The sequence below is a fragment of the Erigeron canadensis genome, chromosome 8 (genome assembly GCF_010389155.1).
Source record: "Erigeron canadensis isolate Cc75 chromosome 8, C_canadensis_v1, whole genome shotgun sequence".
In the NCBI taxonomy this organism is placed as follows: domain Eukaryota; kingdom Viridiplantae; phylum Streptophyta; class Magnoliopsida; order Asterales; family Asteraceae; genus Erigeron; species Erigeron canadensis.
The window spans coordinates 27846382-27860499 of record NC_057768.1 but is presented as its reverse complement, the minus strand read 5'-3'; the positions used below and the strand labels follow the sequence as shown (position 1 = coordinate 27860499).

General features: G+C 32.2%; 1 protein-coding gene across 2 annotated transcripts; it reads right to left on the bottom strand.

Moving 5' to 3' along the window:
- Positions 1-3512: 3512 nt before the first annotated feature.
- Positions 3513-11128, bottom strand: LOC122578315 (ras-related protein Rab7). Of its 2 annotated transcripts, XM_043750248.1 has the most exons (8): positions 10918-11128; positions 10799-10825; positions 10167-10266; positions 9904-10050; positions 8625-8705; positions 8388-8533; positions 6552-6553; positions 3513-3957 (listed from the first exon to the last, which is right to left on the bottom strand). In XM_043750248.1, exons 1-8 carry the CDS (start codon positions 10968-10970, stop codon positions 3827-3829), a joined length of 687 nt encoding a protein of 228 aa, XP_043606183.1. In that variant the 5' UTR covers positions 10971-11128; the 3' UTR covers positions 3513-3826. The 2 variants fall into 2 exon arrangements, with proteins under 2 accessions (XP_043606183.1, XP_043606184.1); XM_043750249.1 differs by lacking the exon at positions 6552-6553.
- Positions 11129-14118: the final 2990 nt, after the last annotated feature.

Sequence of the window (14118 nt, the reverse complement as noted above, 5' to 3'; positions counted from 1 at the left end):
CCATTCACCTGAAAAGAATTCGAAGTTAGACACATCAATAGGGTTACATGAGTTGGGTAACGGGTCAAATCTATGCATGGGTAAAGATTATTTGACATTTTGACATATTAACAAATTTTCCTCCTTAATTATTCTTCTAGTTTTTTGCATATATATCAAATACTTATACAAAGAGTACTTTGTAGATACATAGTAAGCAAATCAATCAAAACGATCACTTATCTCTAATGAAAACAAATGATTTTGTAAGTGAATCCTCTAAAATATATATGACATTTTGAAGTCAACCATGTACATACCAAGTATTATGGGCACTTCTTGATAGGGCTGAGGGAAGGGGTAACTCGTGCCATGCTTGTGGTGCAAGACAATAGCACCATGGACCGTGGCTCTCGACCAATCACTATGAGCGTGCCACCAAAGTGTCCCGGTCTCTATTGAAAATATGAGCTTGTAGTTAAATGAATCGCCTGGTTGAATTGGACATTGTGTGATATATTCAGGACCATCTGACCATGGATTCCTTGGTTGCTTTACTCCATGCCTGCATTCAAATACCCGAATTAACTTTATAAAAAGTGTAGTATAGAGAAATAAAATGCTCAGCCTTTTTTATCTATATGAAATCGATCAAAAACTTGAATTGGTTCGATTTTAATTTTTCGCAATCCATGCTCCATTCCCATCAATATCTTGTAAATAACCCTCTTTTAATTGCCTCTAACAGCTTGCTAGAGGACTTGGTAAAATTACATGTTGTAATTAAGTTGAAACAACCAAGTAAAAAAAACACTTTACATACCAATGTATGGTGATGTTGTGACTTCCATAGTTATGAACCTTGACATAAATTGTATCTTGTTCATATGCATATAAAGTCGGTCCAGGAAACTGTCCGTTTACAGTTAAAATGTCCTTTGTTACGCAAAGTCGAGTGTAGGATGTTTCCCTCACCTATATATACAACCAAATAAGTAAGTTTCAAGTAATATATAGTAGAACCTAAAGAAACAAACTACAAGAAATGTTGAGTTGCGTTCCGTTGAACAATATACTAACGAAAAACTTATAGTGTCGAGGCAATGCATCAGAATGAATGAACAACAGCAAGAAGAACAATGACAGGATTCTACTGCTTGAAGGCATTTTAATCAAAAGATGGTGAGACGACATACCAAATCTATAGTCGAAATTAAGTGGATTTATACATGAGTTGCGTGCGTGATTAAGCATGATAAATTCCAAAAGGATATTGACACGGTTCGATCTTTTTACTCCATTTATAAACATTACGTACATACTTGACTTGTTAACCCATCACAAATATAGTATCATGGCATTGAATTGTTTTATCTATTTGGGTAATTAAGTTGAAATTGCTTTTTATTTTAGGTACAAAACCCAACGTGTTATCAACTTACAATCACTTCATGAAATGTCATTACTCCAAGAGATTTATGTAAAAGACTATATATCTGCACGTAACACATTCAATTCAAGTATTATCAATCATCAAATTTAACTTTTAAAGTTTGTAACAATCACTATCTAATATCTATACTTCATTTTGATTAAAAAAAAGTAAAAAAGGAAAAAATTCAGATGACAAGCTAGAGCTTTTACAAGTATAATACCGCCAGTATTGTGCAATACGCATACCCGTATTAGCGTTAGACCATAGTTTGACTGTAATTAATGTAATATCTATATCTATCTATATATTAAAACAGTAGTTAATCGAGCCTTACGAAGCACCTTTCAAAGTCAAAGTTATACTAAAAATTTGTCATGTAGGATTTATCCTATGCGACAACTCTATATTTTATTTGTATATATCTATTTAATTTAAATACATTTGAATTAATTAATTAGGTAAAGATTATATCAAATAAATATTACAATATATTTATTTAAAAAACTTATTAATAACTCCATTCGATATATTTTTAGAATTATATTAAACTTTGATAAGATAGTCTATAAGATATTATGCATTCAAAATCAAGACGTGTTGTTTTATTATTTTTCAATTTATGGTCAAGTCTAAGTATAGTAACTTACTCAATTTTAGACTGTGTCTTATCAATATTGAATCATCATACATTTAAGTCATAAAAGCTTATAATTTTGAAGTTATACGGTTCTAAGTTTTATACTTTGCAAGTTTTAATACAATAATTATAGGTTCGTCACTGTCATTATTAGCCGAGATATATTGATGAAATTGTTTGTCATAGTCATTCCACAAGACACATGCTATAATAATTTCTCTATAATAATTTTTTTTTTTGAAACCAGTTGTACTCATAATGTGATATTATTATGAAAGATAATTAAGAATTAAAATATAACACGCATAGGTTTATTTTCAATCACATGTCCAATGATAATTAGATAGCAATTAGGATTGTATTTTCATATTCTTTGATAACAATTAGGATTCTAGATTTGAGTGACAATTGTAACTTCAAACATTAATACTGCAAAAATAATATATATAAAAAAGGAGAAAATTATGTACCTTTTTGATTGAGAGATAAAATGAATCTTGAATGAAGTTCATATTGATTTGGATTTAATATTCATGTAACTTTCTGTTGTAAATCGTGGTTTGTTTTGTGATCGTTCTATGTTTGTGATTCCTATCGTATTTTGGATAAAGATATTCTATATCGTCATCAATTATTATGTTTGGAATATGTATTTAGAGTTCAAATTGTATTTATATTGAATATTAAACTAAATATTAATATTTATCTTTTATACAGATCTAATCTAATATTTGTTAATAAGTCATTAAATTTCGAAATAATTTTTTGTAGACAATACTTCATATGTCGAAATCTTTTAATTTAATTATATGATTGTAAATTTAAAAAAATTCTCTCAAGTTATGGTTAAAAATAAATATAAATCAAGTATTCGAGGCTAAAAAGTGAAAATTATTGATAAAAACAAAAAAAATATAAATTAATGAGACTTTTTTTTTATAAATTAATATAATATAAATACTAATATAATAATATATTTAGATAATGATTATTAGGATTTTTAATTTATAGTTAATTTAAATGATGACATAAACGATAGTCAATTTGATAAAATTGAACGATTTGATTGATTAATAAGTCATTAATTATATATATTAAGATTAAGATAAGTTGTTTTCTTATTAATATTTATACCGTAATAGTTAGGTTACAAACAACTAATATGTTTTTTTATTTGTATTCGCCTAACCATAAATATAAAGAAGACATTAGTATTATGCTAACTAAACCAAATTTAATTAATTATCAATATCAATATTAATAGTTTTGATAAATTAATTAAACTGCCGCACATCGTGCGGGTAAAAGACCTAATAATTATATAAACACCTCCAATATGCCCCGTATTTAAACTACGCCCCGTATTATGAATCAGTGAATATATATTCCGAGATATGCAATCATCTTATTATAGAATTAACAAATAATTATATTAGCAACATCAACCAAAAAGAACAGGCATACAAAAAAATCATTTAAACACTTCATATTAGACCAACACAAATGGATATGCACTTTCATAGATACATAAACAAATAGCCAATATTGTCTAGCTACAACAAACCAACCTAACATCAATATACAATTCATTAGAACATTGCTAAAATGCAACAAAACCTTCCACAAGGACAAATTATGAAAAATTCAACACTTGGTTTAAGATCTTAATTAATCTCCATCCAACAAGAAACCGAAGACGTTCCTATCTTGTAATAACATAGAAAGACAGAGAGTCTTGAAAGCCATCCTTGCGTATAAAATTGCCAAGGGTGGCATCAGCAACGAGTAGGTAGAATAAGCAACAAACGAGAGTGAGATAAATGCTTCTGTATATTCAGCATATTAACATGCACAACCACCGCGTTGCTCTGTTTCTTGTACAGCCTCAGGCACCCCTTGAAAATATCTGTTCGAAATTTTAGTAAGAACAAATGAAATTTTCATATTATCACAAACTCTTGGGTCTGGATTTGCCTTACTAAGTAGTACCACCCTAAAAACAAAGCAAACAACAAAAGTAACTACAAAACTAACTAAATTCATGATCATACGTTAACCACAAAGGGATTATAACATAATCATCTGCAACAAAATATTACAAATTCGCTGACTGACATTTCCAAGACCCTCGATAATCCCAACAATGCATTAATGGAATCCAACAATGATCAACCCAAGGTGAGGTATCAGTTGAAGGAAGAGGCATGTCAACATAATAGAAGATACAATAAAGTAACATCAAATTAATGATTTCCGCATAAATGCCAACACTCGAAATCAAATATCATACTACACTTGAGGAGTTAATTTTAGTAGATGAATAACAATTACTAAAGTTACCATCAAACGAGTGATCTTTTTCATTCTCATTTTTCAAGAGAAAACGTCATCGGGGAAATAAATGAAGTGAACTTAACATGTCTACCTGTTATAAACAAAACTGTGTAACATGGTGACGGGGTCACCCCTTTGAACTGTCTGGATCCGCCATTGGTCTTAGCTCGTACTCACTAGTCACTACACCTTAATGAGAGTTGAACAAGTACTTCATTGGAAATGAAACTTTTTGGCTGAAAAGGTACTACATTGTAATAATATATCAACAAAATGTGAAACCCACAACTATGCATCTGCTAATGCGATCAGACGATTAATTATATCCTCAAAGAGAAAAGTGAACAATTATGGCCCTTTCACATATACCTCTAGCATGGCTGTCTCCTAAATTTGCATATAACTACATGTATTCTTCTTCGACTTATAACTTATATTACTCATGGATGTGTGATCATCTAACGTTTCTCTTAATCAACATTTCTACTATTACATTTCACCAAGGCTATCTTTTTACCTTTTGAAATGTCATACAATCTGCAGGGTTTCCTTATAGGGAAATATTTAACCTAAACTAAGTAGCATGTAAATTCAAAATGTCTTCAATTTGTGTCCATAGGACATAGAGTTATCTAAAAGAAACTTTTAAAAATTTAGCTAGTCATGACATGTTATTACTATAGTAAAACAGAGCAATAACAAACAGAAAAGATTGCCAAACACACGCAATTATTTATGGAAATAACTAACATAAAACTCCAATTTTTGTTGTACATTCCCTACCCATCTAAGCACGGTATATATATATATATATATATATATATAGACTAACATATCAGTATTCATTAATAACTAGGAATTACAAATATGGCAATTATTGTATCCTAATCTCAATACAATACTACCTAATCATATTAACCTTGGCCACCAAGTTAGTTACTACCTTCCAAGATTATTTATTGGTCAGCCCACTTACGTGTGGGTCACCTACTCACCCAAACATTCCAACAATTATGGCTCTTATAGCAAGAGGTGATATGTGTATGTATGCAGGTCAAATTTATGACAATAACTAAAAGAGAATTTCTCGGCAAATGTTTGCTACATTGGCGTATCAAATTATACTTATATAAACCATGATCTAGTAGAGTTTAGGTGAATACTTAGGAGGTATGGTTGGTAAAACCCTGACTGTTTGATCATGTCATTGATGCATATGGTGTGTTTTTAGCTTCATTAAGTATATTCTAGAGTTGTTACATGCCCTCCTGAAATATTTTTGTGTGGCAGAGTAGCTGACAAATACAACTACTTTACAAAGATATGTTAATAACTGTGATAGAAAACAACTTTTGCATCTCACTGTATTTCTACGTGCACAGCAACAATACCCAATCCAACAATTATGCGGTTGGGAATATTGCGATATGTATTTAGCTCAATATAAGGACTTATAATTATATAGTAAAGATATAGAAAATAGATATAGACTTATATTAACGTCAACATCACTACACTACTGTAAGCTTTAAAATCAAAATCTCTCTCTCTCTCTCTCTCTCTCTCTCTATATATATATATATATAAGGGGGATGAGAATATAAGGTTGTCGGGTTTCTAAGCTTAGGTGTGGAACACCTGCATATTGTTTTTTTAATCCATAAAAATCATGGGGGGGCATGCATTTATTCATTAAACAAGAAATAATAAAATATTAGTATGTGAGGGATTCCACACCTAACTACCTAAGCTTAGGTGCCGGACAGCCTTATATTCCCTTTTCCCTATATATAATGTATATATATATATAGGAAAAAGTTCATGTGAGAACCATTTGAATTGGAGGAACCATGAGAACCTTTATATTATAACTTGGTGTTCATATGTGAATGCTCTATGTGAACATATTCATGCATATATGAACATATCAAGTTATACCTAATATTAACTATGTTCATATCTGAATGGTTCTCAAATGAACCTTACCCTAAATATATATATATATATATATATATATATATATTTCACTTTGAAACCAGCTCTCTTTTAAAAATTTGCGGTTCAGTTTTATGCATAAAAAAAGTGCCAAACTGGGCGGCGCAGTAAGGTTGGGTAATACGTCGGCGGGTAAGGGCCGGTGGTATTAGTTTGAATTTTGTGCGACACATCTACAATAAGATCACTACAAATGCTAACTTAACTTTAAGATCACTACACTATCCTAAGTTAAAACCAAAAGCAACCTACAAATGTGGTTATATCACTTTCAAATGTTATCACTTATGGAAAAGAAAAACTTAGTACTAGATTTGAGTATAAAAGGTAGGAATTAGAAAAGTAGAAACGTATAAATCTTGTATCACTTTCAAACAAAAATTCTTTTTGGTATAAGTAGGAAAACATAGCTAAAATGCACATATGTGGCAAGTTTTCTTATCATCTTATACTCATGAAGCTGCAATACATTTTCGCACATTTACCAGCACAAAGTAAAACCTTTTTTTTCATACACTAAACAAAATTCATGTATTCTTTGTCTGATACCCGCTAAAAACAACTCCTTGGATAATCAGTGACTTCCGAATTAAGATGCCATACAAGAGAAATATGACAACCAATAAAAAGATAAGTGATGCCGATGGTCAAAGGGATATGCATCAGGTGTATCACACAGCCAAGTCAGGGAGTAAATCCCAAGTCCGTATCTAAGTCACATACAATTACGAGTCATCTACCGAGTCTCCTCTTTTTTGGCTTTTTTGACTCAACTCATGACTCATATGAGCAACAATTACAAATGTAGGTACCTCAAACAATCCATTAGGCGAGATATCGATATAGTTACTGGTGAAACAAAACATATTATAGCGCATTTAAGGCCCACAATTTATATTCAAAGATATGTTGGACAAAAGGTACACTTTTATCATAGTTCCATACTTACTGAAGTCTGTCATTTTAAGTTGTAGACCTATATACATTCATTCTTATTGTTCATATGTTCCTATGTATCTACATCACATGCTCTAGTTTCAAAGTTTCCTTAAGAAGTTGATACAAACCCATCCCATAATAGGCTCGCATCATGCCCTAAGCTAGGTGTAGAACTCACTCCCAAAAGCTAGCTCAAAGGAGGAGGAGGGGACACCTAGGATTATAAACCACCAACTAATCCCATACTTAGCCGATGTGGGATCATATCAATACCCCACCCTTTGAAGAGCCACCATCCTCGTTGGTCACGGCTATGTTGGTCACGGTTGGCACCCTTCTCCTTGGGTCCAAGCCACCACTCCATAGGCCACCACTCCGAGAGTTGGAACCTCAAAAGGTAGGGCTGGCTCTAATACCAATTGATACAAACCCATCCCATAATAGGCTCGCATCATGCCCTAAGCTAGGTGTAGAACTCACTCCCAAAAGCTAGCTCAAAGGAGGAGGGGACACCTAGGATTATAAACCACCAACTAATCCCATACTTAGCCGATGTGGGATCATATCAGAAACACACTCCATAAATCTGGGTACCCAATCAACTTACACAACTGATGAATTAACTACACTTGTGTTGACCAGTCCTATTAAAGCTAACAGCTAGAGATGATAATTTCAGTCATCATCACTACTGATGTCAATTTTAGTTGTCTTTTATCTCAACCTGGTCAAATAGATAAAGACACAGATTTAACTAAATGAAGAACAGGTCAAATGAGTTGAAAGTTGCCCAAGTCTAGTTCAATCCATACAAAATCTAAAATAAGTTCAATTGAAAATATCTTATAGTTGTTTTTGTAATCATAATCAATGAATTATTTATTCATAAACAAAATAATAGATGACATATAACTATGAGCCAATTTAATCAAACCCCTGCCCAATTTGACCCGTTAGCCTACCCATCCACCTTGCGAGCTCCACTATCAACATAGACAGTAAAAACAGGCAATAATTGTGAATATGTTATGCTTTTTATCGAGCGAAAAAAATGACTCAGATACTTACATATCCTGCTCATGCTCATTAGCCATTGCAGTTCTGGCAATAGACAAAAATGCAGGATCTACATTAAGGTCTTCCTTTGCAGATGTCTCAAAGTAAGGTATATTCCCCTTCGCAGCACACCATTCCCTTGCCTTCTTCTCAGAAACCTATAATCAGAAATGTATAGTGAGTTGCAGAAAGCTTCAAAGCTCGTACCTAAAGTGTGTACCTAGATCAGAAACGTATAGTGAAACTTACAACACGGCTATTTCCACCATCTATATCTATCTTGTTACCAAGAAGTATGAAAGGAAAAGTGCTTGGGTCTGGAGGGTTTGCCTGAAAATAATAAAACAGAATATTATGGATTTGAAAAATGAATTAGTGAAATGAATTTGTCGGTCACATCTATTTCCATGCCAACTATAAATAATTCAGCATTAGTAGAATTAAGATCTCCCCCACCTCTTTTGTTTCCATGGTAGGGCTTCTTAGTATTAAAGTTTTATGCTATTTCTCAAGTGGGTGACGGAGTGGAAGTTGAAAGGTCATTAATTTTTATTTTAATTTTTTTGTAATTCTCTCAAACTCTCTGAAGAGTAGAGATGGTAGCATGTTTAATTTTCCACTTCCCATTAACAATTCAAAAAAGTAGTAGGTACTCACTTTTCTTCGAAGAACGTACTCAATTCAATAGTAAAATATTATGTTTCTACAACAAAAGACACAAGGAAGAGAATTGCTAACAAATAATAATAGTTAGCTCTCGAATTTTATTAGCTTTGACAGTTTGACAGATCAAGCTTCAAAGCGCAAAGTAGATATCCAAAGATCATTCTCGAGGTGCATAAGTAAAAAGTAATACAGCCAGCAAAATGGTTTAATTGTTTAAATAACACACACAGTGTCTACCTATAAAAGGTTTCAGTTTTTTCTAACAAAACTCGAAACTACCATCTAAAGATCTTACTTGAAATGAACACCTGGTAGTGATAAATAAGACACAGTGAGACATGTAAGCTGTCAACAGTGTGGGCAAATTTGAAAGAGGCACAACAAAACATGGAAGCATGAGAAAGTAAAACATTTTGATATGTGGTTTAACTACCAACAACACAACGAGATACACCCCAATGATCATTACGAACAGAGTCAATGTTAAATTGTTAAGATGTATGTTCGATGACATTAATATCTAAAAAACGTAACACCTTCGGATATATTCATGCTGTCTATTAAATCCAAATTTATAGTGTTGTATAGTATTTTCCCAAGTTAATTTGTTGTCAATAATGAATTCATGGTAGCTGCAATGTGGTTCACTGGACATATAGCACATGCAAATCAAATATAAAAGATTCAGATTGTTAAATACTTGATTACCCCCAGCCAAAAGAGCATATCGCGAAAGAGGCAGTAACGGAAAACATGAAAATGTCAAATGCAATATATGAATGTTTATTCCAAGCAAAAAGGTTATCACCTAAGAAAGGTTCGTAAGAGAACTATGTCACTTTATACATAATTACAATCATACCTGCTTGAGAAATTCCTCGTGCCAATTGTCAAGAGTATCAAAAGATCGCATCACATTTACATCATACACTAGAACACAACAATCTGCTCCACGATAAAACGCAACACCTAGACTTTGAAACCTCTCCTGCCCGGCAGTATCCCATATCTTACAAACGAAAATTTATAATTAGCCGCAAAAATATACCTCTGCAATGATCAACATTAAACACAGCGGATTGGATTGATATGCACTAGTTACACGTTCCAAAGCAAAGAACTCACTTGTAAAGTGACAAGCCTATCATCTATTTGCAATTCTTTGGTGACAAAATCAGCTCCAATTGTAGCTTTATACTGCTGACTAAACTTCTTATGTACATATCTTAAAAGCAGTCAATAGATCACAATACATGTGGGTTACATCAAACTCGAAGCACTATTACAGACGAATTGTTTTGCTAACTGACAACGCAATGTACATAAAAACATCATTACAACTCTCCACTATACTTATCTATACTCTAAGATATATTAGAATCCGTAAACATCTTATAATCACAGTCCGTATAGCCAAAACACCCGAAACACCACCTTGGATCCATGTTATTCTAGTACCATAATAATAGCATAATTAATAAAGTAATATGCTCAAGAAGCAGTCTCTTAGACTAATAAGTAAAGCAAAATATAAGATATTAAAAAAAAAATAATTACACAAAACAATCCAAAAAGGTAACAAAGCATCAATTTGCCCTAAAACAGGTTCCACAAAGTACACACATAGATTCAGATACCAAACCTATAAATTATTATATTATATTATATTATATTATACACAAAAACAATTTATTCAATCAAATAAAATAACTAAAATTAAAGTGAATATATATAGATATAGTAAAATTATAGGATACTGATTCATCAATGACGTCTTACCAACCCTGAAAATAACAACAAATCAAAAGCATCATGTATAATACAGTAATATATATATATATATATATAGATAAAATGAAACCCTAATAAATTATACCCGCTGTCACCAAGGACGATGACCTTAAGTAAAGTTCTTCTTCTCAAAGACATGGCCGACGATATATCTGCAATTTTAACAGATTTCAAATCTTCTATTCTTATTTATATATGTGAGGTTTTGATCAAGGCGCCAATTTCGATCTGTGGTTGTTCTTCTTTACAACATATATTGTGTATTCATTATTGATTGATATTAATTAACTCCTGTATCATTTTAAGAAATTTAAAATTTTAAAAATGGTGACTGTGCCGCTGTACGAGATGTTGATATTGACGTCGGTTATAAATATAAGTACTAGTTGTCACGCGGGATGTACAAGTTATTAGCTCTTGTGTTTGTTTGATTTTTCATAATATATTAATCAAAGCAAATATCATTTCACCAACCATCAATATGACCAGTATCACAACTTAGTCAATACGAAAATTAAAAAAAACGCATATGAAAATTAACTTCATATGAATATTGATTCCAATTTACCTTTTCTTTTTCAATTTTAGTTAAATGAAATATTTGCAACAAAGTATATAATTTGAAAAATACATATCAATTCATCAACAAAGAACATCTTGAACGTTTTGATTTTCGGGTTGTTCCACACCGAAACAGTCCATACATGCACAACACGGAGTCGTAGATAATGCTTAACATGTGTTGGCTTAAGATCTTCAAGATGAACTAATGTGGTCTTATTTTTTGTTGTTGAAAAAGAAGCCATGACGAATCTATAATGGAAAACAAACTAGATTAAAAGAGATAATAATAACAATAACATACACTACTAGAAACATGGCTATTCTTGACCCGCTATTTATGACCCACGCTAATAGATGATATGCAAAGTGAGAAGTCATAAAAATACAGTCATAATTTGTAAAATCTGAAGGGTTTATGACACACATTTTTTAGTGTAATAAAAAAAAAGTGGGTAACACGGGGCTACGGTGTCATCTTTGTTCCCCATATATAAAGCTTAAAAAACCCCAAAAAAAAACCCTATCCTTTTTTTCAATCAGATCGAGAACGAACCCCAAAACCCCAAAATCGAACGACATCGCTTACACAAAATCGAAGCCCCAAAATCGTTCATGTTATAGTCAAAATCTTTCAATTTTCGATTACATAGATCTGATGATGAGAAGTTATAGATCTGTGCTAATTCAATTGAAAATAACTAGGGTTTCATTATTCTTGATAGTTTGTTTGATAGTTGTTTAGAAATCATTCCCCTCGATGACAATTCGTATATAGATATATATATATATATCATATGTTTTAATCTGAATTATTTAAGTTGTAAGATAAAATTATGTTATTTGAATTTGAATGTTTTTTTTTATTTACTGAAGATGATTCTACACACAGAGGAACAAGTAGCAGCAACAATGAATCAATCATCAGATTCAAAAAATAAACAACAACAAGGATGCAGTTCAAGACATACACATACACGATTACTTACTGATTAGGTATTGTAGTACACACACTTAATTCGCCTACAAACATTTTTGGTAATTACCTATATACAGGAATGGAATCTATACAACAGAGAGTGGAAACATGGATCAAAGACCAAAGAGCAAAGCTGTTAAAAGTCAGTTGGCCACAACAATGGCCTAATCCAATGAAATGGCCGCCATGGATCAAAGGCAGAGAACAAAGAAAAAGAATGAGCGAAGAGTTTCACCGTCGCCAAAAGCAACTTCACAATCTCTGCCTCGCCTTGAAAGCCGATTCGATATTCGATTTGCAGGATGTTCTTTGCTGTATGGTCCTTTCTGAATGTGTATATAAGGTATATTTATTTGTATATATTTTATCCACATTATCTGTATCTGTTATTTTTGTGGCATTGTGATATAGAGACCGGATACTGAATTAGTTCAAGCTGTGAATAAATTTAAAGCTGATTTTGATTGTCAAGTTGTTTCATTGGAACGGATTCAGTCGTCTTCTGATCATGTTCCTCACAGGTTTTAATGCTTTATTATTACATTTCTATAGATTTAAGTTAGATTGGAAAATTTAGAAACCGCGATATCTTATGAGTCGATGTTTGTACAGATATCTGTTAGCAGAGACGGGAGATATGTTATTTGCTTCGTTTATTGGAACTAAGCAATACAAGTATGTGGTTACTATAAGATTTTATGACTTAAGTTTATAGAGTGTGTACAGTCTGGTTTTTTATATTGTGTTGGAATGATGAATAATAGGGATATGATGGCTGATGCGAATATACTTCAAGGTGCTATATTTCATGATGATGCCGTAGAAGATACTGATGAAATTACCCGAAAGCTGGAGTCTTGAATCACCCGAAAGCTACTGGTTTTGGCACAGGTTAGTTATGAGTACTCACTTTGTGAATGTGCTTATGTTGTGTGAAGTTGTATTTATCAAATAATCAGTTATATGTGTCTTTGGCACATTATCAGGGCTATGGGCCAGTTGTAATGAGATAAATGGCTATTCTCGATAAAACAATAGAGGCAGATTGTCTATTAGGAGTAAGAATTATCAAGTTATGGTGACATAAGAGATAAAGAGGTGGTTTCAGCTTAGCTTTTAATTATTAGTTTTGTTGCTACTATTAAACAAACATCTGGTCGGGTCAACATGCAAAAATCTTTTGATATATACTTCGTATTAAAATTTCACAAATATGATACAAATTCTGATCTATTAGTATCTAATGACCAAAGACCCAGAATTATGCATGTGTATTCTAGAAGGAACCAGAAGGGAACTCAGGAAGTTGTCTATTAATTTACTTTAATGAAGTGAGAGAGAGTGAGGTGTATAAAATGGAATGGGTAGGGACATTGTAGACAGGTTAAATATTTTCTCTATGTATTGGCTCTTAGCTTTGCTTTGAGAGAGGGATTCATCCCTGGGACCTTTTGGTTTTCCTATTATCTTCATTAATAAAAAATCTTCCCTATTTCATCTCTATTTCTTCCTTTTACTATTTGTTTTTGGTTCTGAATCTCCATCATTGGTCCGACCTGCCAGCGACCTGCCGTTTTTCTTCTTGTTTATTTGTTTACAATGGAAACTCGATCTGTTCAAAGCCGTTTGGAACAACAGGAGGAACAAATTCAACGTCTTCAATCTGATGTTGTAGCAATCAAGTTATCACTGAAAACCTTGGAGAATGATAAGGCTGAATCCGCTGAATTTCGTAAGGTAATGTTG